General features: G+C 38.5%; 1 protein-coding gene across 1 annotated transcript in view; it reads right to left on the bottom strand.

Moving 5' to 3' along the window:
• Kpna1 (karyopherin subunit alpha 1) overlaps window positions 1-27,761 on the bottom strand; it is a 55,863-nt gene that overhangs the window by 19,405 nt on the left and 8,697 nt on the right. Inside the window, exons 2-5 of the mRNA XM_021184981.2 lie at window positions 19,652-19,785; window positions 13,813-13,920; window positions 7,824-7,923; window positions 4,809-4,903 (exon numbers count right to left, since the gene is read on the bottom strand). Coding sequence (XP_021040640.1) covers window positions 4,809-4,903; window positions 7,824-7,923; window positions 13,813-13,920; window positions 19,652-19,780 — 432 coding nt within the window. The 5' untranslated portion in view covers window positions 19,781-19,785. The remainder of the gene's footprint in view (window positions 1-4,808; window positions 4,904-7,823; window positions 7,924-13,812; window positions 13,921-19,651; window positions 19,786-27,761) is intronic.

Raw genomic sequence — 27,761 nt, 5'->3', positions numbered from 1 at the left:
AAATTAAAAAAAAAAAAAAAGTCAGCTAAAACCTGCAAGAATCCAGATGGGCTGGAGAGATGGCTCAGAGGTTAAGAGCCCTGTCTGCTCTTGCAGAAGTTTTAAGTTCAAACCACAAGATAGCTCACAACCATCTATAAAGAGATCTGATACCCTCTTCTGGTATGCATGCATATATGTATCAGAACATTGTATACTTAATAAATAAGTCTTTAAAACTAATTGGTTAAAACACAAGTCAAATGATATAAGAAAGTAGCAGAATGTCCTATCAGAAGGCAAGCTCGAAGTTCAAAAATTAAGGGCTGGAGAGAGAGCGCAGTGGTTTAGACCACTGACTACTCTTCCAGAGGTCCTAAGTTCAACTCCCAGCAGCCACACAGTGGCTCACAAGCATCTCCAAAGGGATCCAATGACCTCTTATAGTGTGTCTGAAGAGAGCAACAGTGTACTCACATGCATAAATAATTTTTTTGTAAAGTTCAAAAATAATTACTATAGAGTTCAAGTCAAAAGAAGTTGAAAATGCTAAGGAAAAGTGATCTGGAAAGACTAGTCCCGTCCTATCTGGATACAACAAACCCACGAGAAAAACCACCAGTCAGATTTTGATGAAAATCACACCAATACCCTGATATCATAAAGAGCATGGGGGGGGGGATCAATTCTAACATTAACTGCTGTCAGGGTTCATACTGCTGGCTTAGTTTAACATCAAAGGTTTCTGGGAAAAACAAGATTAAAAAACCTACTTGGATAAATAAAACAGAAAAACAGAACTGCAATGATGATTAGAAAAATGGAAACGTGATCAACAGCTAAACATGGATGGTAAACAAGAGATATGCTTGTCAGAGAGCTAACATGCCAGTTACACTGTATCCACTACATAATCATAATGGTAGCCATCTTTGAATGCAAAAAAAATTCCAGAATAAAAATTAAAATGAAAATAAAAAGTAGTTTTGGATACTGAGCAGTGGTGGTGCACCCTTTAATCCCAGCACTTGGGAGGCAGAGGCAGGAGGATTTCTGAGTTCGAGGCCAGCCTGGTCTACAGAGTGAGTTCCAGGACAGCCAGGGCTACACAGAGAAACCCTGTCATGAAACCTCTCCCACAACCCCCAAAAGGAGTTTTGGTATTTATTAAAATGAGGTGCAGCCATGTGTGTAGGAGATATGAAATGAGAAAGACAGAACTCACTTCAGGAATGTAAGCCTGCTAATGTCAGCCAGTATCAAAAGTAGGTAAATATTTTTGTAAGCTTGGATGTGAGCTACCAGATGTCATTTCCTCATAGTACTATACGCTGCATTTCACTGAGGTAGGAAGCTTTGTCTTTACTATTTCAACCTTGGATGCTAGGTAAGACTGCAACCAGAGAGAGACCATGAACCAGGAAAGCTCAGGACTAAAGGGACTACAGATACATACAAAGATGACAGAAACAAACAGTAATAATAACCACGTAAGTAACTGCACTAACTCAAGAGAATAAACTGAAAAGTGAAAGGGAGTAAGTTTCTAACAAATGTTATCACTCAAACTAACAAAATCCTTACAGCCTTAGCTGTCTCTATGCTGTCTTATACTACTGTATTCTTAGCAGTCCAAAAACTGCACCACAGGAAACAGCCTACTGTGTAGCTACAACTGCTTATAAATTATTAGCCACTGATGTTTTGCACAGGAACTTGCTAAATAAGAACTTATTGCTACAACTGCAACCTGTGCTCTTCAGGTTTGAGTCTTCTCTCTGTCCTCTTTCTGAGTCTCTACCTTCTGGTGCTCAGTTCCTTTAATAAGGAAAATGAGAATCCAAAGCTGAAGTACTTCTGACCTCCTATCAAGTTTCCCACTCCAGGTTGAGGTACGCCTGGCTCCCTTTCTCCATTTGGATCAGGACTCTGTTGCTGGCCACTTTGCCGGTTCCACTCTGGTTCCTAGCAAATGCCAGGCTCACCTGGAGAGCAAGTGAAAAGAAAGGCTCACATCAGAAAAATAAACCCAGGTTATCGAACTCTGCAGAGAAGAGCACCTGAGGTTCTGAGCAACCCTCCAGGAAAGGTAGAGATCAGTGAAGACGGCAGGGAGGAGGGTGAAGCTTACTGCAGTTTATCATACTAAGTTTCCAGAGGGGACAAGAGGGTCAAGGAAGGGAAAACTAGGCCAACTTCATTCAAATCTGCAACTTTTGGAGGAGTGTCATCTAATGTTCAGAAGCAGGAAGCAATTTATTATATCTAGGATGTTTTTATATAGGGTTTGACAACACAGTGTCTCGGTATTACAGAAGATAGTATAAATATGCTAGGCCTGAACTCAAACAAGTGAGCCCATAGACACCTCAGACTAGTGCACACCAAAGGTCAGAGGGAGTCACTAAGGTTGACTCTTAAGTAACGGAAATTCCACAACTCTAGATTCTACCCAAAATTCACCTCCAGTTTGAATGGCAAGAGAATATCTGGGTAGTGATGTCAAAACAGAGGTATCTTTAGCTCCCTTATTTGAGATACTCTACTGGTTTGAGTAGACAAAATGGTAGTGAAGTTCACTAAAACTCAGTTGTTTAGCTATGGGATGAAAAGAATTAAACATGGTCCTGGGATTTATTATTGAACCATGCAATTTCCTTTGTGCCATGTACTACCAGTCTCTTTTTAAGAGAAAAATGGCAAAAATCTTATCCAAAAACGCTATTCACATCTCAAGAAAGCAGGCAGGGATAAATATGCTACCTTACATTTAGTGCTCTCCATAGCCACAAAGCTTTCCAGAACACATCTATTTATTTGAAGCCATAACAGAGCATGTCTCCCTGACATACTTAAATCTCGTACTGCTTTAGAGGTGATGGGTGTTACCCAGTACTCACACTAGAGAGAGAATAGTATGCTGTGCTTCACACGCAGAAGAAAAGCTGGAGACGACAAGCACAAACACTAGACTGGTTACCTCTCAGTCTTAGAGAGTTAAGGCAAAAGTTTATGAAATGGTCACTTGAGAGGAATCATTTTTTACTCTCTGATCCCAATTACTAATCTGAATAAGGGTAGAATCTAGAAATTTAGATAAAAACAAATCAGAACCTTTTTTTTTTTTTTTGGTTTTTTGAGACAGGGTTTCTCTGTGAAGCCCTGGCTGTCCTCGAACTCAGAAATCCACCTGCCTCTGCCTCCCAAAGTGCTGGGATTAAAGGCGTGCGCCACCACACCCGGCTGCAAATCTGAACTTTTAAAGACGTGCACCTAAACTCTAACCAATTATGAATCACAAAATGATAGAGGACTTTATGTGTCAGTCAGGAAAGGGAGCTATATATGAACATACTACACTTCTTATAAAGTACCGGAGAATGTACAAACAGGGAGATTTGTTTCTCAAGGATTATCATTATTAGTGGGCCTCTATAATCATCTAACAAAAACTAAAAACTGCCGATCTGATGGTGTAACTGGTACTGTTCAACTACACTCATTCCCAGAGACTGGGGAGCGACATTTTTATAATTAACAAAATGGCTACCTTCCCTACCTCCCTTTTCCCACAGCCCATTTCTAATGATAAACTGCAGCAAGCTCCTCCTGTGGTCCCTTGGCGGGTGGCTGAGGGCTCAGGCTCTGTTCTCTGCAGTGTTGGTTGTCTGGATTTCCTTTTCTCTGAGAAAATCTCTCTTTCCTTGCTCTCAGTGTAAACATGATTTTTCAACTGTCTGGCGATTCTGGTCTTAAATGGAGACCAGAATTATAATCCAGGAGGCAGCAAGCAAAACAGAATCTTAATTCAAATGAACACAGGGATTGGCAAAGGTCAAACTGGAGAAGAAAAACTGATAGGACAGAGAAGTACTCTACCTTTTCTGGATTTCTTCCTTCTCCTCTAGAAGAAATTCACCACTGTAAATAAAGATGTAAAATAAAGAGAAAGATGGAGCAGAAAGAGAGAAAATATCAAGAGAAAGCATTAAGACTCAAGAGTCATCTGCAATGGCCTAGCCAATAACGAGCCAGGGACATGAAATACCATTTATAAAATGCCTCAGTCATGAGTAGACAGGGGTGAGAATTAACCTTATTATTGGCAAGTATTTCTCCCATCTTGTGATCTACTTGTGATTTAACCAAATTTTATAGTTATCTGAGCCCTACTTTAGTGAGAACTTAGGGGTTATAGGTATTTGTCAATAATTCAGATATTAAAGGAATCCTACACATACCAAGGATGTACAGCTACTGAACAATCAAAATAGTAGCAAAAGTTTAGCTTTACTCTAAGAATAAAGTAGTATTTTTAGAATTCCAGATACTCAAAGACAGAGCTTAATAGTTGGCCCCTTATACTGTAAAAATTATTCAATCCTAAGGAGGTAAAAACTCTCTGTACATTATAAGATTAAAGCACAAAGTTCTCATGGTAAAGTTTGTCAGAACTTTTGGTGTAGGCAGGGGATAAATTAAGAGCAGGTCTGATTACTGAGTTTCTGGGCCAGTCCATGTTATGTATAGCATCTTGAGAAGGCTAACAAGTAGTGTGTCTCTTGTCTTTCTTTGTCTCTCTCTCAAAGCTTTACACAGTTAGCATAGGATCCTCTCATGCAGACTCCTACTGCTAAAATTCAAATATGATACAAATTCTGTAAATATCAATTATGACCTACATAGTTTTAACAAACTTATACAAGATAGTTATCACCAATACCAATTTTAACAAACAAGCCTTCATATAGATTATAAAAAGTAACTCATAGACAAAAAGGTTTCTAGAAAAAACAAAGTTCTACCACAAGAAATGAAAACATCCGCACCTGCAGTGTACAATTTTCTTTTCGTTTGAGGAACTCCACAAACCTGGCCACTACTCCTGGTGTGTTGATGACTTCATCAATTGGAGGATTAGGTTCTGTTTCCCCATAAAATAAAATAAGAGATCTTAATATAATGACTTTATAGATCAAAGTTAGTCATAATACCCCTCTCTTCATTCCCTGACCATCTCTCATATTAAAATCTACCCCCCCTCCCAAAAAAACAAAGGTTAAAATTGAGTTTGGTCAAGTTACAGAAAAGCCTGTGTGCTACAATAAAGCCCTATGTTTTTATGATTTAATTAGTTAAATGTTGATTTGGAAGGAAGGAGTTTTGGTAACTTGTCCTTTGCTTGGTTCAACATTTTTATCAACACTCAAACATAGCAAACTTGGTAACACTAAAAATATACTAGTTAATATTCTGAATTACAAAAACATTGTATAAAAAAGGAGGAATAAAATTTTGGTTGGTTGGTTGTCAGTACAAGATATAAACCCTAGGCCTTCTGTGCATCGCAAGCAAGCAGTCTACAAATAAGTTACTTCTAGAGCCACAACAGCTGATTGTTTTTAATTATATTTTAAGATGTGGTCCTTCTATGCCGGGGCCTAGCAAACACAGAAGTGGATGCTCACAGTCAGCTATTGGATGGATCACAGGGCCCCCAATGGAGGAGCTAGAGAAAGTACCCAAGGAGCTCGGGGAATCTACAACCCTATAGGTGGAACAACAATATGAACTAACCAGTACCCCCCAAAGCTTGTGTCTCTAGCTGCATATGTATCAGAAGATGACCTAGTTCGCCATCAGTGGAAAGAGAGGCCCATTGGTCTTGCAAACTTTATCTGCCTCAGTACAGGGGAACACCAGGGCCAAAAAGTGGGAGTGGGTGGGTGGGGGAGTGGGTGGGGGAGCGTGTGGGGGGCTTTTGGGATAGCATTGGAAATGTAAAGGAAATAAATACCTAATTTTTAAAAATGTGGTCCTTCTATATTACCCAGGTAAGCTTTAAATTCTGAGGCTCCCACTTCAACCTCCTAGTGTGGTAGGCAAGTCCACAACCATCTTAACAACTACATATTTTTTGGACCTATTTTAAATTTACTTATTTATTTCTGTTTGTCTCTGTACAGACCCACTGCCATGGCGCATGTGTGGTGGTCAGAGAATAATCCACCGGAGTTGGTTCACATCATGTGGGTTCCAGAGATCAAACTCAGGTCAGCAGTCTTGGAGCCCCGTGCCTTTATCAGCCCAATGGCCTAGCCAATGTAGTTGTCTAAAGACTTTTTTAAAAATTGTGTTATGTTCATTGTCCTGATTAAACTGTCAACTAGACAGAACCTAGAATTTCAACTGAAACATTACCCACATCAGACTGACCTGTCGGGAGAGTTAATTGATATTGTTAATTGATATATGGGGATCCTGCTCACATGATACACAGCACTGTTCTCTAGGAAGGGAAGGTGGTCCTGAATAGTGTGAGAAGCAAGCTTAGCATAACAAGCCTGCTGCCAGCCAGCAGGTCCCCCATAGCCACGTGCCACACTTTTTTCTTTTTTGAATTGTGTTCTTTGGCATGAAACAGCAAAGCAGGCCTGCCTGCCTTCAACTCCTCCCTTTACTTCTTTCTACAACGAACTGTAGGCTGCAGTGACTTAGCCCCCATAAGTATTGCACTTGGTCCCCAGCTAATGACTATTTGAAAGAATTAGGAGGTGTGGCCTTGCTGAGGACAGGCTTTTGAAACATGAGGTGTTAAACATATCATGTGCTCTCTGCTTCTTCTCTATGGTTTGAGATGGGAGTTCTCAGCTACTACTCTAGTCTCCTGCTGCACACCCTCCCTCCATCATCATGGGTTCATCTGGACCTGTAAGAAAACAAGTTCTTCCTAAACAAAGTCTTAGCACAGCAATATAAAAGTAACTAAATCATATAAGCCCTTTGTCCCTAAGTTGCTTTTGATCAAGAAGTTTTGTCAAAACAACAACAAAAACCTAAATCATTTAAAACTACAGTTCAAGGAAAGTTTCTTTGCTAAAAAAGTCAGATACATGACTATGCCATAACCACTACTGCTCTCTCAAACTGACATTGAGATGGATAGTCTTCTCAGAACAAAAGCAAATCTCTTGCTATCAATTTCAGTAATAAACACATGTAAAGAAAACATTCTAGTTATTACATTTTAAAGAAGGAACCTGGCAAACAAGAATACATGCAGGAAAGCAATGGTCATAAAATGCCTTTATACAGAAAAACCATGCTAAAAACGGGCATGACACAGAATTTTACTAAACTGTCATACTAAATACCACTTCCTTTGTTGTTGTTGTTGTTGTTTAAGCACACTGGTGTTCTGCCTAGAACAGGAGCTACAGATATTGTAAGCTGCCATGTGGGTGCTGAGAATTGAACCTGGGTCCTCTAGAAGAGTAGCAAGTGCTCCTAACCACTGAGCCACTTCTCCAGTCCTACATACCACTTCTTTTACATGACAAATTACAATGGTCAATTTTTTTAATGCAGTTATCTCAAGATATACTTTTAATAACATGATTTTAAACAACCATAATTTAATAGTATGGTTCACTATTTATTATCAGCATTTTAATACTGCTCAGAATTATTTTTACCTGCCCAGAGTAACAAGTACTATATACCAATTCATCCTAATTACAATAAAAAGGATTTATCCCATTCCATAAAAAATCTAGACTTAACTTTCAGTGGTAAAATGCTAACACTAAAATCAATAATTACCATTCAAGTAATTTTTTATAAAGAGCAGAGCTTTTCAACTTCATTCAGCATAAGCCATTATTACTTACTATGACAATTCCCAAATGAAAGTAATGTTCCTTTCTGGTAAGATCCCAAAAATAAGGAAGGAAGTATTTCTACTTAAACAACATACCCCAAAGGAAAGCACAGGGAAAGCCTGTAGAGGAGAGAGTATGGACAAGGAATCGTTTACACGAGGATAAAGTGTACTCAAGACTTACCTTTTGAAAGTAGTTTCCTAAACTTCTGTGTTGCAGAGAGCTGCTGCTCTGGGCTATTTGAGAATATCATATCAGTCATGTCAGAGGTGATGACACCACCCTGGATTATAGACAAAGAGCAAACACAACACAATATTAACTCAAGTCAGTGGAAAGACAACATAAAATGCTATCAAATTAATAATACATTTTCAAAAGTTATACACGTACATAAAAACCTTTAAATCCAAAACTGCTAAGAGCATACCGACATGACTATTATTAAGAACATCTTTAATCCCAACACTTGGGAAACAGAAGCAGGCGTATTTCTGAGTTCGAGGCCAGCCTGGTCTACAGAATGAGTTCCAGGACAGCCAGGGCTACACAGAGAAACCCCATCTCAAAAAAGAAGGAAAGGAGGGCTGGTGAGATGGCTCAGCAGGTAAGAGCACCCGACTGCTCTTCTGAAGGTCCAGAGTTCAAATCCCAGCAACCACATGGTGGCTCACAACCATCTGTAAAGAGATCTGGCGCCCTCTTCTGGAGTGTCTGAAGACAGCTACAGTGTACTTACATATAATAAATAAATAAATCTTTAAAAAAAAAAAAAAAGAAGGAAAGGAAAGGAAAGGAAGACAGACCAGCCAGCCAGGAAGGCACTGATAGTAAGAAAGCCATTTAAGAAGTAAATACTTAAGAAGACACGTTATCATTGTTCACATAGCTCAGCATATGGCTATTATTGCTATCAAAACTAAATATAAAAAATTTAAAGGTTGAACTAGAAAGCTGGCTCAACAGTGAAGAGCACTGGTTGCTCTTCCTGAGGACCTAGATTCAAGTCCTAGCACCCAAAAGGCAGCTCACAACCACCTCCAGTTCAGGGGGACTGCCATTCCTCTTCTGGGCTCCCTGGGCACCAGGAACCCAAGTAGTGTATAGGCATACAAACAGACAAAACATTCACATGCATAAAACACAAAAAGTTAAAGTTCTTTTTCATGACCTCTAAATCTAAAGCACCACGTATTTGTTATATCAGTCATTTCTGTTCTATTCTTTTTATTTATGAGACCAGGTAGCATGCATCTCAGGCTGGCCTCAAACTCTCTATTTACCCAAGGGTAACCTTGAACTTCTGATCTTGCCACCAATTCCTGAGGGCTGAACTTATAGGCATGGCCACCAGACCAAATTTATGTGGGACTGGGGATTGAAGGCAAGGCTTTATAGGTAAGTACTCTGCTACCTAAGACATCCCATAGCCCCAGCCTATTTAATCACATACCAAACTCCTATCACTAACAGGTAGTTTCCCTAGTTATTTGTTAATATCTGGGCTTCCAGATTAGTATAATCTTCTTGATACCCAATGACCCTGTCTTTTGTGTTTATTTTTTCCAACAGATGTATATAGATATAAAATTGTACAATTAATAGGGTAGCATTAAGTACTTCTATACACATTAATCACTACTACTGATGGTTGTCAGTCAAGAAATGTCCCACTAATACTTAGTAAAGAAGGTGGTAGTGATCTTGTAGAAACCACAGATTCTAACCAGTGCCAAATTAAAAAATTGAGTCTGACTCCTGAACAAGTGTTTAGGGTCTGGAGAAATGGCTCAGCGGTTAAGAGAACTAACTTCGTCCGAAGGTTCTGAGTTCAATTCCCAGCAACCACATGGTGGCTCACAACCATCCGTAATGAGATCTGATGCCCTCTTCTGGGGTGTCTAAAGACACTGTAGTGCACTTATGTATAATAAATAAATCTTTGAGTCAGAGAAAAAAGAAAAAGTGTCTGAAGACAGCTACAGTGTACTTACATATAATAAATAAATCTTTAAAAAAAAAGAAACAAGTGTTTAAGGGACTACTACATGTCTTCATATATGCAAAATTATTATGTACACCTATGTGTACATAATAGTGTTATATACAGTAAACAACTATCTTTTTCTTCCTTTTTATATACCCTCACTTTCAGATCTATATGATGGTATTTAAGTTACAGAACATCAAGGAGAAGAGTGAACATTACATAAAGATTTTTGCATCCTCTCCAAGGAAGAAGGTTGGTTACATAGAAGCTATACCATTTTAGATGAAAGCATGTCTTCCTTATCTTTATTTGAAGCTTCATATGGTTTAAAAAAGTCTATGTATGCCTAATAAGTAGATTCTGATACTAATTTTATGTGTCAACCAGGTTACCTAGACAAATATTAGTCTAAATATTACTCTGAAAGTATAGATGTGATTAATATTTAAATCAGGACATTTGAATAGACCAGATTATGATTGCTTTTCCTAATGTGGGGTGAAATTAATTAGCTACAGGCCTTTTAGACTGAAGTTTTCAGAAAGAAGAGAATTCAGTCTCAGACTATAACAAGACTTCATGAGTTTCCAGTCTGCTGACCTGCCCTTTAAACTATTTGGTTGCCAGCTCCCATCATAAAGTCCCTCCCTCCCTTTCCCAGCCCCTCTCCGTGGTTCTTTCTCTAATATAAACTCTGACTAACACATCTAGAACACTATATTCTGAAGAGATGACTGAGAAGTTAAGAGCTCTTGCAGAAACACCCAAGTTCTGGTCCTAGAACGCACATTGGGTCACTCACAAGTACTTGTAACTCGCACTCCAGAGAATCTGATGCTCATTTCTGGCCTCCTTAGATACAAGTATGTACTCACACAGAGAGACAGCTCTTAAAAAGACTACTACACTCACTTAGTATCCCTTTTAGTAGTTGGAAAGACAGTTGTCTGTTTTTCAGTGTCACTATGGCTGGCCTTGAACTCAGAGATCTGCCTGCCTGCCCCACCAGAGTGCCGGTTCACCAGACAGATCTTCTAAAGGTCTGAGAAAGATTTATGGCAAACTGATTAAAATGTTGGCCACAATTTCTATGTTTGAGGAAATCCAATCCCTCTTGGCCTGGGCAACTGTAACGTTTCTCACAGAAGTCTTCCCAACAATCCCTTAATACATTCTCATCAAAATAATGTTTGAGACCACCATTTGTGGAGCTTGGATGCAGCTCATTGGCCGAGCTATTATGGTATACACAAGTTACTAAGTTCATCAATAAGATGCAAAATTGTTCCAATTGTTTTCTAATGAAAACTGGATGGATATAATTATTTTTACTCAGTCAGAGATAAATACTATTAGCATTCTGAAATACTTCCTTAGTAATAGCTAATATATATATATATATATATATATATATATACACACACACACACACACACACATATATATACATATATACACGCACACATATATGTATGTATGTGTGTATATATGTATATATATATATAAATATAGTTTAGCGCTCATCCATGTCTTTATACATTTTTTTATTTTTTTCCATTTATACTTAACAATGACCTCCTATTGTGAAAATAGTCTGTCTTCCAAGCTGTGGTCTACATTGAGTTATGTTTTATTTTATAGTATGAATATGGCTTGAATTTATTTTGAGACATATGTACAACTTTGGGCCCATTTTCTTTTCATCTTTCAATTTTAACTGTTTCAGTGTTATATGATCAGAATGGTACATTAGTGAGGCTGTGTTATCTGTGATTTACTTTGGAGTTCTCTCAATTTATTTTTATAAAACAGATATAATTGGTCAGTGTGTCATCACTTCATCTTGAGGTACCAATCTCAACGTAAGCTGCATCATGGACACTTAAGCTTCTCTCTGTTCAGAGTTCATTTACCTCAGATAAGTTTCTTTCTTTTGGTGGCAGGGAGGTTGGGGGGCGGGATGGTTGAGACAGGGTTTTTCTGTGTAACCCTGGCTGTCCTGGAATTCAGTTTGTAGACCAGGCTGGCCTCAAACTCAGAGATCTACCTGCGTCTGCCTCCCACGTGCTAGGGGGTTATTATAGGCATGCACCACAAATTTATATCTAAATTTATATCCAATGAAGTTACAAAAACATGAGCTCGTAACTATTATTGTCTCTTAAGTTCAGGCCTTATCTGCTTCAAGATTTATTTATCAGAATATAAAACTCAAATGCCATTTTACCACAGAAAGCACAGTTCTACAACAATGATATAAAAGAAAAGAGTACAATTCTAGTGAAATGGGGTGCAAGCCATAGACAGGAAAGAAATATAAGTGCATCATTACCAACCGAAAGGCCAACCTCAACAGTCTACACAAGATGTAATTCTAACCATGCTATCCTGGCACAGGCAAAACTATGGAGAGAATAAAATAATCGGTGGCTTTGGGGGTGGGGGTGATAAATAGAGGAGCTTTAAGGCAGTAAAACTGTGTATGATCCTACTAAGAGAGGACCCAAAAGTAAAAAAACCCAGGCTCCAGGTAAGAAGGTATGCTAACAGTGGCTCATTAACTAATGTACCACTCTGATAATTGGGCTAAGGAAGAGAGACGCTATACACATAGGCAATCAGAACAGTACAAAGAAATCTTGTACTTTTGGTTTGGTTTGGTTTTTGCTTTTTATTTTTTACTGTTTTGCTGTGAAGCTAAATTTTCTAAAAACTTCACTCTATTAAAAATTCCAGAAGGAATTATATACTCTGTCAAATCTAAAAGGAACCTTCTTTTGTTACATAACTGGAGAGCTACACAGTGACATAAAACACAATAGTGTACCACACACCACCATTTGTATAGGAAAAAGGGAAAACATCTGTTTTCTTTCACACAGAGGTTCTCATAAAGAATAAAGAATAAATGAGTATTAGTGACTACCAGGAGAAGATATTTGGCGACTGAAATGGCAAAAACTTTAAAAAAAAAAAAAAAGCCATATACAGGGCTGAGGTGTGGCTCAGAGGCAATGCTGTTTGTCTAGCCTGAAAAGGCTGATTAAATCCCCAGCACTACAAAGATGTATTTTATTAAAATGTATTAACAGCTCAAAATAAGGGGCTGAAGAGATGGTTCAGCAGTTAAGAGCACTTGCCATTCCTGCAGAGTACTTGGGTTCAACTCTTAGCACCAACATGGCGGCTCACAACCACCTATAACTATCTCTAAATCCAAGGAATTCAGCACCTTCTTCCAGCCTCCAGGGGCTTCAGGCACACACATCATCATATGTGCAGGCAAAACTCATATACAAAGGTAATAAATATATCTTTAAAATATATAGACTTGCCATGCAGTAGTGGTACAGGCCTTTAATCCTAGCACTTGGGAGGCAGAGGAAGATGGAGCTCTGTGAGTTTGAGCACAGCCTGCTCAATAGAGTGAGTTCTAGGACAGTCAGAACTACAGAGAAACCCTGTCTCAAAAAAACAAAAATAAGAAAAAAAAAATATATACTAGTTGCTCATTAAAAAGGGATCTAATGACATTTTCATAAATATATAGCATATTTTATATAATTAAAATTATTTTATTATAATGCCCAGAAGCTCAGCAGATCTTAGTTTCTGTATAATTTCTGTACCTTTTATGTAACACCCAAAAAAGTTACAATAAAACTATCTAATACTTCTGATACAGAATCTAGTTTTCCAAATGCATGTTGGTTCTATTATCACAACTTTGGGGAGGGTGCCCATGCCATAGGTACGTGTGGTGGTCAGGACAAGAAAGAGGGAATCAGTGCTCACTTCCACCTCATGAGTCAGAGACTGAACTCAGGTTTGATGGAAACTGCCCTGGAAGTCATGGAGCCACCCCACCCCGCCTTTCTGAACTTCCACCTAGGATGTACTTTCTGTACAGCACACACCCTTCACTGTATACATTATCAAGTACAATGAGATGTTTCAACACACGTGTTTTACAGTTTTGTTTTGTTTTTGAAACAGTAGCTATGAGGCCAATGAGGGCCTGGGACTATCCTCCTCCTTCAGATTCCCTAGTACTGGGATTACAGACAGACATCACCAGGCCCAATTAACTTAACCTTTCTATTAAACTGGAAGGAAAAAAAAAAAAAACCACTATCTCTTACCTTCATCACAATACCAAAGAGTTTGTATTATCATACTTACTGGTGCCATCTCCATGTTATTTATCTGGGCCTCATGAAAGCCACCATCAGACATAACTTCTTCTTCTGTTTCTTCTTCTGCTGTAGCAACATTTCTTCTCTTGAATAACTGAAAAGTACAAGAATATTAGTCATATAATTTTAACACAAGAGAAGTCAACACCTTTGTAGTTCTAAAGCTTTGTGCTGCCTTTAGTGTTTCCTGGTGAGAAGACTTCAGACTTCTTTCTCTATAATCTTACAACTGAATCAATTAACTACCACACTATCTATGCCAGTACCCAAGAGCATAAAACTTAACCAAGAGAAACCTAATACTGCATGACATAAATAAGATGACGACGACGACAATGATGATGACGTCCAACAACCCACATGGATGAAGACAACTTTTTGGGCATGTTGAGGCCATTTCCCTCAACACTTAGTAAGAAACAGCACAAGGCAGTCTTAACAGTTCTTCAAGAAAAAATGACAAAAACACTATTAGAATGATTCATGACTTCATCTTAAAAACCTTCAAGGATGGTATATTGAGGTTTCTAGAGTTGCCAGTCTCTAAGGATCAATGACAACAAAGGATGACTATATGAACAGCATCTTTTAAAGTCTCATTAATTTTCTAAGGCAATACTTTATGCTGTCTAAGTCTTCAAAACCTACTACTAAGCTTGTACCACTCATCACAATTTGAACTAGCTACAAATTAATTGTAACAAGTGGCCACCATACTGGACAATCAGCTCAAAAGTTTAGGAATTCAGGGAGATAAAAGCAGTGTTAGATGCAGCTAGAACCTAAGCTCTACAGAACACACTTTCAACATTACTGGTTCAGGTGATGTCAACCACCTATGGGACTAGGGATAAGTAATTCATAAAATGCTTGGAATGGAGCTGGGTACTCATGAGATAGAAGCACAGAGATCTTAGTGAGGTCAAGGCCAGCCTGGCCAGCCAGAGCTATACAAGGAGACTACCTTCACAAAAATGCTTAGAATGGTTCCTGATACAGCAAATACTCAAGAGTTAACTATTATCCACACTTCAAAATATTAATTGGTTCAGTTCACTAATTGAGAGCTGTAGAGTCATTTATAACAAAAAATTATACTAATTTTCCGTGAATAGTCAATAAAATTTGCAAACTAAAAAAATGTGACTTTTCTATGATAAGACAGAGAAAAGTGACAGAGTGAGGCTTTTCTATGCCTGTAACCTCAGAAATAAAATCCTGTTGTGACAGGTGTAGTGGCACACACTTTAATCCCAGCATACAGGACACAGAGGAAGGCAGAACTGCTCTATTTAGACAAGTCTAATCCATCCAGGGCTACACAGGCTACATAGCCAGGGTTTACAAAAAAATAAAATAAAATAAAGAGAGAAAAGGGGAAGGAGGGAGGGAAGGTAAAGGGTAAGGTAAGGAAATAAATTACAAGGAAGGAAAGAAGATTCAGACTCAAAGTATTACCAACACTCAGAAATTAATCACATCATAATAGTTTAAAAATAAGAAAAGAGAAATTAAGACCATGTAGTTTGTCATCTGATTTCAAAGATGTGAATTGTTAATTATGCCTACCACAATGAAAATATTTTCTTTTAAAAATACCAACATTTATCATTATAGACTTCAGAATTGGGGGAAGTATTTAAAAAGAAAATGCACAAAGAAGTGATAGTAGCATTTAGAAACCAGTCTGAAAGAAGACAGTTTCAACATTCTAAGAGAATCTCTATGTTTGAGGGGCTGAGGTTGAAAGACTGACAGGAGTTCAAAGACAGAATCTACACAGTGACTACCAGGCCGGTTAAAGCTATGAGGCAAGACCCCAGTTTCTACATGACCCCTACTCAAAAATCTACTAAACTACTAACTTTAGCAAAAGGAGGGAGCTAATGCCTCTAGAAAAGCCATTCTCACCTGTGAGTCTCAACCCCTTTCACAGGGGTCACCTAAGTCCACAATGAAATAAAAAATATTTATATTATGATTCATAACAGTAGCAAAATTACAGTTATGAAGCAGCAACAAAATAATTATATGGTTAGGGGTCACCACAGCATGAGGAACTGTATTTAAGGGTGGCAACATTAAGATAGTTGAGAACCACTGCTCTAAAAAACAAATGAGAATAAGGAGAAAGGATCATTGTAAGAAAAAAAAAATTCCCAGTAAAAAATCTCAGTACAATAGCTACATAGCAAGTCCACAGGATAAGCAATATTAACTGATCCAAGAGAAAAAAAACTATGCTGGGGAAGGACCGACCCCCACCGACACACACACACACAAATTAAAGCCAAAAATCTAAAGTTTACAAATACAAAGTTAAACTAAAAAACAAAAGCTAAAATTAAAAATTAACAAAACATAGTACTGATATATGGCTTTAGTCCCAGTATTTTGGGAGGTAGAGGCTAGTGTGGTCTACACAGCAAGCTCCAGGACAGCCAAAGCTAAACTATGAGAGCCTGTCTCATAAACAAATTAATAACCTAGCTATAGAACGGAATGACTAAATGTTAAAGTTAAAGCTAAAGAAGTTAAAAAAAAAAAAAAAGAACAACTTAGGGAAAGGAGGTTTGCTTGAGAGATTACCTTAGCTAAGAACACTGCTACTCTTCCAAGGGACCTGGGTTCAGTACTGAGCACCTACCTAGTGTTCACAACCATCTCTAATGCTAGTTCCAGGGGATCTGAGTCTTCCACAGGTACCAAACGTGTACAGAATACACAGACATACATAGAGAGAAAACACATACATGAAGTGCAAAAATAAAATATGTTTTAAAAGGGATGGAGAGATAGCTCAGTGGTTAAAAGCATCCATTGTTCTTGCAGAGGACCAGTCACCCCAAGTTCATAGCTCCCACATGGCAGCTCACAGTTCCTGGATCTGACATGCTCTTTTGGCCTCCATGGGCACTGCATGCACATAGTATGCATGCATACACAGATGCAGAAAAAATACCCATACACATAACACGTAAATAAATAAATCCTAAAAAAGAAAAGAGGGCTGGAGAATGTTGGCTCAGCAGTTAAGAGCACCGAGTGCTCTTCCAGACGTCCTGAGTTCAAACCCCAGCAACCACATGGTGGCTCACAACCATCTATAAATGGGGTCTGATGCCCTCTTCTGGTGTGTCTGAGGACAGCAACAGTGTACTCACATGCATAAAATAAATCCTAAAGAAAGAAAAAAAGAATGAAAACTCCAAGGGGAAAAAAAAGGCCACCACCAACAAAGTACATAAAAGGATATGTAGCTACTTAATTCCATGATGGATAATGCATACACACAGGAATATGGAATACACCTGTACTAGTAGAAACAGAGAAAAAGGATGCTCCTATAAGAACTTTACCTACCACAAAGGAACATCAGTAGACATTTTAAACTCACCAATATCTCAGAAACTACTGGTTAATTTTCAAGTATCTTAATACTATTTGGCTTCCTCTACTACGTGTGCCAATCACTTACAAAGTTAAGACTGTACAAAGAAAATGTAACTGCCCAGACAATCATGATCTGTATGTCTGTACGACTACCACATACAGAACAGGATACCTGGACTCATCAGCCAAGCCAACTGATGGGAAACACAAATAGTCCAGATTTTATCAACCTGTTATTCCAGAAAATATTTCTTATAACTATAAGTGTCAAAGCCTTCACTCCATCACCTGTTGTTTTTGGTTTTTTTTTTAATGAACTTTATAGCAATATCCTGTGACCGAATCACATCAAATCAGCAAAAATCTGTAATTCGTTAAACACAAAATAGGTTCTTTCTGTACAGGAAAATGTTTAGTTTCAACTGTCTGAGAACTAGACAGGGGTCATTTATACACTCTACCTAACAAACATTAAAGTCTACTCTACTAGAAGATGGCACTAATAGATGCAGCTAACACTTTGTTCTTGGCAGTACCAAATGCTTGCCGCACTTCACTCAGACCTACCTAACTGCTGGCAAAAGCCAGTGACTTTTCCAAATAAATGACAAAGCAGCTGTGGGGGAAATCAACAGTACCAAATGATTTCCCATTTTCCTGATCTTCACTATCTTAGATAAACCAAGCTTGAAGTATTAATTAGTTTTAACAGTTTATCCATACAAAACAGAATATATAAAGTGGCAAAGTTAAGATTCCTTGGAGGGAGGAGTCTTTAGTTGGCCTAGAACTCCCTCTGAAGACTAAGCTGGCCACCAACTTAAAAATATTCACCTAAGCAGGGCGTGGTGGCGCACACCTTTAATCCCAGCACTCGGGAGGCAGAGGCAGGCAGATTTCTGAGTTCGAGGCCAGCCTGGTCTACAAAGTGAGTTCCAGGACAGCCAGGGCTATACAGAGAAACCCTGTCTCAAAAAACCAAAAAAAAAAGAAACACCTTTCCCCACTTCCCAAGTACTGAAATTAAAGGTACACCACCATACTTAGCTCAAAGTTAAGGTTTTTTTTTAAAGATTTATTTATTTTTATGTCTATGAGTACTCTATCTGCATCCACAGAAGTAGGCATCAGATTCCATTATGGATAGTTTTGAGCCACCATGAGGTGGCTAGGAATTGAACTCAGAACCTTTGGAAGGGCTGGGCGTAGTTCGAGGCCAACCTGGTCTACAAAGTGAGTTCCAGGACAGCCAGGGCTATACAGAGAGACCCTGTCTCTAAAAACCAAAACCAAAACAAAACAAAACAACATTTGGAAGGGCAACCAGTGCCCTTAACCACTGAGCCATCTCTCTCTCCTGCTCTCAAAGCTAAGATTTTAAATAGAGCAATATTCCAGAAAATTAAAGCCCTAGCACAATTTCAGATTTTTATACAATAAATATGGTAAACTTCCAACTATAACCACAAATACTTTTAGTCAAAAGTATAGTCGGATTTTTCAATTTATATTCTATGGGTGTTGAGCTTCTGCTTTTAGCAGTTAAATAAAAAAAAAAAGTTATGGAAATTTTATAACAGAACTGAAACATTAATAAGCTATCACAAAAAATAATAATCAGTAAGGTGAAAATTTTTGACATTGACACAAGGCTGCAAAGAAAAATACAATCTTTCCCTACTAAACCAACTGCTATTCCAAGTTTTGTTTGTTTTGATAGTCTGTAACCTAGGCTGTTCTCAAACTAGCAACAATGTTCTTGTCTCAGCTTCCCAAGTGCTTCAACGATAAGTGTGACCTGCCACATCAGCTCTGTCCTGAGCATTTTAAAAGTGAGAGACTAAGTCCTCTATCTTCCTGTCCATTTTCATACTTAAAAATAATCAAGGCGTCCATGAGATGGCTCAGTGGCAACTTATTACCACCCTGGGACCCATATGGCAGACAGAATCAACTCCCACAAGTTGTCCTCTGACTTCCACATACAGCCTTGGTTCCAACATGTCTACTCCTACCCTGCCACACAAACATCATACACACACATTAAATAAATGTAATCTTAATAATAACAACAATAATAATAATTCTATTACTATTATTCTAAAAGCATTATCCAAAATATCCTTTTGGATAAAATACACTGAGAAAAGCAAAGTTGTGTTCCCTGAAATTTTACTTCAAAGCATTAGGCATTAGAACTCTACAGAGACATGAAGCATCCACAGCACACAGATGGTAGTCACTCAGGTTAAGATATGGGTCTAAGAAGTTCATAAACCCTCAAACTCTTGTTAATCTTCAAACTTCTCAAACATTTTGTAACACACACGAGGCAATGCTCTGTCATGAGACTTCAGTAACACACGCAAATGAGAAGCACACTGCACTTTTAGAGGTGACTGACAGTTGAGAACGGAGAATCACAGGCTTACCTGTTCTTCTCTTTTCTGCTTCCGTAGCTGCAGTCCTTCTTCCTCCCTCCTCCTGCGCATCTCATCAGGATTAAGAGATTTGTTCTTGTAACTTTTCAGGCGAAAGTTCTCTTTTCCTGGTGTGGACATGATTTCTAGTAGAAAAGAGAGAAAACAGATGAGTTTTTAAGAGTTTTATTATTCAATGAGCTCTGCGTTTAACATACATACATACATACATACATACATACATACATACATACATGCATACTATAGACACACACTCAGGCTCACCAAAAAGGTTATTTTCAAATTGTCTTTCACTTGTTTCTTGGGAGAGCGGACCCCAGCAAACTATATGGAGGCCAATCAGCCTACAGATGGAACTTGGGTTGCCAGGCTTAGTGGCAAGCATCTTACCCCACTGTCCCATTTTATATCTAATAGCTTTATTAAAATATTCAACTCAGCTGGGTGTGGTGGCGCACACCTTTGATCCCAGCACTTGGGAGGCAGAGGCAGTCGGATTTCTGAGTTCGAGGCCAGCCTGGTCTACAAAGTTGAGTTCCAGGACAGCCAGGGCTATACAGAGAAACCTCGTCTCGAAAAACCAAAAAAAAAAAAAAAAAAAAAATCAACTCAACAGTTCTTACTACATTAATGGGTATGTACAACCATCACCACATTGAATTTGAGTATTTTATCACCTTAGAAAGAAACCTGTTTCATTTAACTATCATATTTATTTTAGACATTTCATATAACAGAATCATGTGACATGCAATCTTTTGTTGACAGGCTTCATTTAACCTAGTGCTTTTAAGATTGATTTTCACTGTAGCAAATTATCAATATTATATTCTTTTCTATGGCTAACTAATATTCCATTGTATATCTCTATAACAACTATATCTCTCATCACTAAGGAACATATGGATTATTTCTACCCTTTGGTTACTATGAATTACACTTTTATAAACATTTATGAAGGTTTTGTACAGATATATTTTCATTGCTTGTGCATATATAGTTATGAGTGGTCTTGTGGGTCACAGTAATTCTATCCTTTAATCCCTTGAAAAACTGCCAACTGCTTTCTGAGGTGGCCTTATCATTTTATATGCCATCAATGAGCTACAATTTTCTACATCCTAGCTAATAAAACTAATTTAATTTAACTTCTTTAATTTAATCATCCTAATACATATAAAGTGGTATCTCATAGTTTTGATGTGTAATCTTCTGATGACTAATGAAGTACTACAGACTTCACAATTATTATCTAAGTATGTATCTCTCAGATTCTTTCTTTATTTATTTATTTATTTGGTTTTTGAGACAGGGTTTCTCTGTGTAGCCCTGGCTGTCCTGGAACTCACTCTGTAGACCAGGCTGGCCTCAAACTCAGAAATCCACTTGCTTCTGCCTCCTGAGTGCTGGGATTAAAGGCGTGCGCCACCACGCCCGGCCAGATTCTTTATTTTTAAACTGGGTTTGTCTTTTCATTCTTAAAAGCTGTTAAGAGTTTTCTGTTTTTTATACATTATAGATAAACTTTTTTTAAAAATATTTTTATTGTATTTTTAAAAATTGGGTATTTATTTCATTTACATTTCCAATGCTATCCCAAAAGTCCCCCACACGCTCCCCCAAGATAAACTCTTAAAATCTGAATTTTAAGATGGTTCGGCGGTTAAGAGCAGCTGCCGCTCTTGCCAAGGACCTGGGTTTGGTTCCCAGCACCCGCACGGTGACTAGTGCCCACAGTCCCAGCTCCAGCCCATTGGAAGCCCTCTTCTGACTTCCCAGGGCACCAAGCACCCACATGGTCACATAGACATACATGCAGGCAAAACATTCATACACAAAGTTTTTATATATTCATTTTAATGAAAGGTCTAATGTATTTCTTTTCTTACTCATACTTTAGCTGTCATATGTAGAAATACTTAACCTTACATTCCTATGAGTTTTATACGGGTTGTTTCTTAAAGTGGTCCATTTCAAGTTAATGTTTGCACATGATATGCAGTTGAACTTTATTCTTTTGCATGCCTATACAATTTTCCATATGTTATTTGGTGATCTTTCAATGATCTTGGTTGGCACTTGCTATAGAATGCATGCTTGTGACAGCCCAAAATTTGTATAAGAAATCCTAAGTCCCAGTATGAGGTGAGTCCAGTATGATTTGATCATGATAGCAGACCCCTCAGAAAAGAGATCAATTCCTCTATAAAACACACGCCTAGTTGTGCATGGACAGATAGATCTGTGAGTTGAGGCCAGCCTGGTCTACATACTTTGCTGCAGGACAGCCAGGGCTACAGAAACTATCTCAGAAAGATGTGACCAGGCTTTACTTGTCCCTCCTGTCCAGTGAAAAGACAGCCATCTATGAACAATGACACAACCTCTTCCAAAAGTTAAAGGTGCCAGAACCTTGACCGTGTACTTTCTAGCATCCCACAACTATGAGAAATTAACTTCTGTTGCTTGTGAACCATACCGCTGCCGGCAGTACTCTGCTGGTGACTAGTCTGTCATATATATACACAGTTTAGTTTGATGCCTTTCAATTATCAATACCTTGTGTAAGTTTTAGAACAAGGAAGTATATGCATTCCTCCTTAGGTTCTCTTGAAGACTGCCTTGGCCATTACAGATGTCTTGTACTTCCACTTCAATTTTCAGAACCAGTCTGCCAAGTTCTACAAATCAGCTGAGATTTTATCAGAACTGTAATGAATATACAGATCAGCTTGAGAGTACTGCTACCATAACAAGCTAAATATTCATTTACTAAGCAAGTTAATTTTCTATGTATAGTTTTGATTTTTCTAATAGTATTTTTTTAATCTTTATTTCAATGTGTGTGTATGTGCCTATTTGTATGTACACCATATACATGCCTAGTGTCTCAGGACACCAGAAGAGGGGGTTGGATGTCCTGGAACTCAAGTTACAGACAATTGTGAGCCACTATGTAAGTGCTGGAAAGCAAACCCAGGCCTTCTGCAAGAACAGGTGCTCTGCACTGCTGAGCTATCTCTCCAGCTCCCTATATAATATTTATACACCATTCTGAGTATAAATTGTATTTCTTTTGCTAAGCATTCCTCAGTATTTTTTTCTTTTTCTTTTCTTTTTTTTTTCCTAGTGAATCAAATTTTAATTTAATTTTAGGTTTTCCATCAAGTGTCTATAGAAATATAGCTTATTCTTCAGGGGTTTTGGTTGGTTGGTTGGTTGGTTTGCTAGTCTGTTTTTGAGACAGTGCTTGAGGTAGCCCAAATTGGCCTCAAACTCCACTTCCTAAGGACTGAGATCCTAGGCATGGATCACCACACCCATCTTCAAATGATTCTTGCATATTAACCTAAACTATTCTTCAATATTGCTGCACTACTGGTGTTAACAGTATTCCGGTGGGCATACAAGATCCTTGCCTGCAGAGCTCCCTGTACTTATACTTACTAATCTTGATACCTTTACGTCTTAAATCTTCTGGGTAAAGCTGTCAAGACAAAGCTAAACATAAAAAGGAAACAGACATTCAAGGAAGGCAGTCATTAAGCATGACTGCCTACAAAGTATTTTTCTAAGGTTTTTCTTTTAACTTACACATACTGTATTATTGTGTTTGTGTGAGTGTATGTTATGGTACTTGGATGCCCACAAAGTCCAGACAAGGGCATCAAAACCCCAAAAGCTAGAGTCTTAAGTACTGGGACCTAAACTAAGGTCCTCTGGAAGTGCTCTTATGTTTTTAGTGTGAGCTCAGCCATGTCTCCAGCCCAGGAAGTGTTCTTAAGCACTACAGCCTCTGCTTCCCATGGACGTGCTCTACTGCAGTGAGAAGCTCCTTTCTATTCCTACACCAGTGTTTCCACTGCTGAAGGAATCTGGATTGTTTGTTTGTATTTTTGAAACAGGGTTCCTCTCTATAGCCCTGGCTGTCCTGGAACTCACTCTGTAGACCAGGCTGGCCTCAAACTCAGAAATCCGCCTGCTTCTGCCCCCCAAGTGCTGGGATTAAAGGCGTGNGCCACCACACCCGGTTTTTTGTTTTTTGTTTTTTTTAATTTGGATTTTTGTCAAGTGCTTTTTCTACATCTGAGATGTACTTTTTGGTTTTATTTTACTAATATACTACACTAGCATGTGTTAGACTTTAAACCATTCCTGAATCTCTAAGAAAGAAAATCCCACTTGGTGTTAAGTCTTTTTCACTGTTGGACTCCATTTGTCCTCTCTCTGTTGAGAATTGTGTTCAATTATGATACTGGCCTGTAGTTTTCTTACGACTACCTTATCTGGCTTTGGTATATCAAGAGTTTAATATGGTCTTTATAAAATAAAAGACTTTGTAAAGATTTAGTACTGAGTCTGGTAGAATTAGGAGTGAATCCAGAAGACCTAAGCTTTTCTCTGTGAGCAGCTTTTCTATAGCTCCACACCTTTTATGCTTTCATCTAAGCCTTTGTTGTGATACAACTGTTGATCATATTTTTATAATCCTTTTAAAGGTAGCTAGCTAGTAATGTCCCCAACTTTGCTTCAGTTTTTTTATCCAGTAACCACCCCCCTTCCCATGGTTTTGCTTTCCCAAGTTTCAGACACCATAATCAACCACAATCTGAATCTAGAAAATTCTAGAAATAAGAAATTCATACGTTTTACACTGTTCAATCATTCTCATTGTTGTTCAAATCTCACACCATCTCACTCAACATTGTCAGATGAGTAAATCACTGCTTTGTCCAGTGTATATGGGTATAATGCTATATTCATTACCTACTTGTTAGTAACTAAACATTTTGGTCATCACATCAACTGTTGGTATACTGGTTCAGTATTACCCAGTTTCAAATGCCCATTGAAGGAAAAAAAATGTCACTCCACAAGGCCAGGGAGGAATACTATACCTGATTTACAGTTTATTTCCTCCCTGACCTACTACCTAATAGTTTTGTCCACTACTGAAAGTCTAGTAATGAAGTATCTTCACTCTGTAATTTTTCAGTTATCCTTTTCTCTCTCTCTCTCTCTCTCTCTCTCTCACACACACACACACACACACACACACCTCTTTACTATAGACCTAGTAAGACCTTGTCTTTGTTGGGGTCGGGTGGGGCCGGGGGGTGTACAGCTAAGGAGATGACTCAGTGTTTAAGAATGCATCCTACTCTTACAGAGGATCCCAGAACCCATGTCAGATGGGTCACAACCACCTATAACTTCAGTTCCAGGCTATCTGACACCCCTGGCCACCACTGCAAGCATCTACACAGACAGATGCCCCAGAGACTTGTGATCCCAGAACTTGGGAGGCAAGATCAAGATTTCAAGGTCACCCTCAGCTACATAGCAAGTTCAATACCAGTCTGTGCTACAAAAACAGAGCCTGCTCCAAAACAAAACTTTTCCAATTAAATTTCTAAAATTAACTATTTAGTCATTCTTTTTCCTAGAGAAAAATGCTAACTTTAGCTGAGTAGAAATCTTTTAAAAACCCTAAAGACAAAAAAGTCAGAATTTGTTGGCATTAATAAAGACTGTACAATGTGTGGCACACACCTTTAATCCTAACACTCAAGAGGCAGAGGCAGGCAGATCTCTGGTCTGCCTGGTCTACAGAGTGAGCTCCAGTACAGCTTGGTCTATACAGAGAATCTCTGACTCAGGAAACAAACAAAAAACATACCTATAATGCCTTTGCCACTGCTTTGAGTAACAGCTCTACTCTCTGCCAATCTATATCCAAAACTCACTGACTAAAGATGCTATTTTTATTTTATTCAAACATTATATACTCCCAGCATGCTAAGTCAGCCTATCCCTCCTGTAAACCTGAAACATATCCTAAATGGGCTAAACATTTAATAGCTACAATACCAATAATGGGACACCACGAAATACATTTTTAATGCATATTGATATTTTATCTGCATATATGTCTGTATATCTATCATATGTCTGCTTGGTGCTCACAGAGAAAAGAGGGCACTGAATTCATCCCCTGGGACTGCAGTAATAGTTGTGAGCCATCATGTAGGTGCTGGGAATTGAATCCTCATGCTCTGCAAGAACAGCCAGTGCTGAGCCAACTCTCTAGCCTCCAAACGCAAACACTCTAATTACATTATAAGAAATGACATACCATCTTATTAGAAAATTTGTGACTTTAACATGGAAACTAAAACTACAAGAATGCATTGCTACAAAATCAGAAAGATTTGAGTTACATATGAACCCTAAGAAGTATGAAGCATATATAGACTTCTAAAGAGTTGTAGGTTCCTAATAATGCTGAGTGTAGAGAACTATGAAGCTGAACACCTGCAAATGCAGAACAAACAAGATGATTAATACTACCCACCAATCAGGGAGTTTCACAAGGCCTTCAGGTACCTCTTAAGATACAGAAGCTAAAAACTAGGCTGCCAATTGGAAGACACTGAAATCATCAGACTGTTTTACCTGTTCTCTCAAGATAGTCAATCAAGCAATCCTCCTAACCCCTGCAGATACTCTCAGCGTAAAGAAACTAAACTACAAAGTCCAAAACACTGCTTTTCAGTGCAAGCTGAATAAGAATAAGCCACATCCACAAAGCTTCAAATTTGGTTTTGGCACTACATTCTAAAGTGAACAGATGGGAAGTCTCAGTAGAGAAATACAAGAATGGAAACATAAGAAATAAGAGAACAAAAGAAAATGTTATCACACACTCACATGCATACACGCACACACAACCCATAATTAATATTCTCAAAAGGGGATTGGAGAGTTTCCCCAGTGGTTAAGAGCACTTGCTGCTCTTACCCAGGACCTGACTTCAGTTCCCAGCACTCATGTCAGACAGTTCTCGACTTCTAACTGCAGCTACAGGAGCTCCAACATTCTCTTCTGGCCTCTGAGGGCATTCACACACATGTGTGCTCGCGCTCTCTCTCTCTCTCTCTCTCTCTCTCTCTCTCTCACACACACACACACACACACTGGGTTTTTTTTTTTTTAAATCTTAAAGATTAAATACCAAGAACAAAACTAACAGAAAGATGACATACATCTTTTTTGAGTTTAAACTCAACAGACCATTAAAATACAATGTCTTCATCTCTGAATGGTGCTACAACATGCCTGCAATCCCATTTGCTGGGGGGGACAGGGGAAGGCAAAAATCAATCCCTAGTTTGAGGCCAGTCTGGGTTAAATGTCTCAACAACAAATCTCACATCCACAAATCAGAAGGCAATCAAGGAGCAGCCAGAAACAAAAGGCACAATTACAAACAAAACTAAATGGGTGACAAGCTGCTCAAATTCATCAGCTGTAGGCATTTTCTTCATTAGTGATTAATGTGGGGTAGAGGAAACTCCTAGGTTGTTGGTCCTGTGTTCTGTAAGCAGGCTGAGCAAGCCATGAGGAGCAAGGCAGTAAGCAGCACCCTCCATGGCCTCTGCATCATCAGTTCCTGTCTCCAGGTTCCAGCCATGCGTGAATTCCTGTCCTTCCTTCAATGAACTGTGATATGGACATGTAAGCTAAATAACTGCTTTCTTCCTTTTGGTCATGGTGTTTCATCACTGCAATATTAACCATAGCTAGAACAAATGGCAAATGCTCTTAACGTCTTTGCCATCTCTCCAGTGCCTGCTGCAATGCTTTACTAAACATATAAAATCTTCTGCTTTTACAGAAAACATAATTTATTTTAGAAAACAAAGACTTGTAATATTTTTGTGTAGTGCATCCTGAGCAGATATTAAGACAATGTATCTCTGCACTGTATTAGAAGTGCTTGATTTTTAAATTTGCTATGTAAGTCAAAAAGAAAAATTCTTCACCTTGAATTTTGGCTTGGTAGGATCAGGACAGAATTTCCAAGCACTTCTGAAGAAACTATCAGCATAATGCTACCATTTTGCACTAGGTATTAACATGAATAATAGTCTCCACACTATTAATTATAAAATCAAAATATCAATCAAGCCGGCATGGTGGTGCACGCCTTTAATCCCAGCACTCAGGAGGCAGAGGCAAGTGGATTTCTGAGTTTGAGGCCAGCCTGGTCTACAGAGTGAGTTCCAGGACAGCCAGGGCTATACAGAGAAACCCTGTC

This window comes from Mus caroli, chromosome 16 (assembly GCF_900094665.2).
Source record: "Mus caroli chromosome 16, CAROLI_EIJ_v1.1, whole genome shotgun sequence".
Taxonomy (NCBI): domain Eukaryota; kingdom Metazoa; phylum Chordata; class Mammalia; order Rodentia; family Muridae; genus Mus; species Mus caroli.
This window is presented reverse-complemented; position numbering and strand designations above follow the sequence as displayed.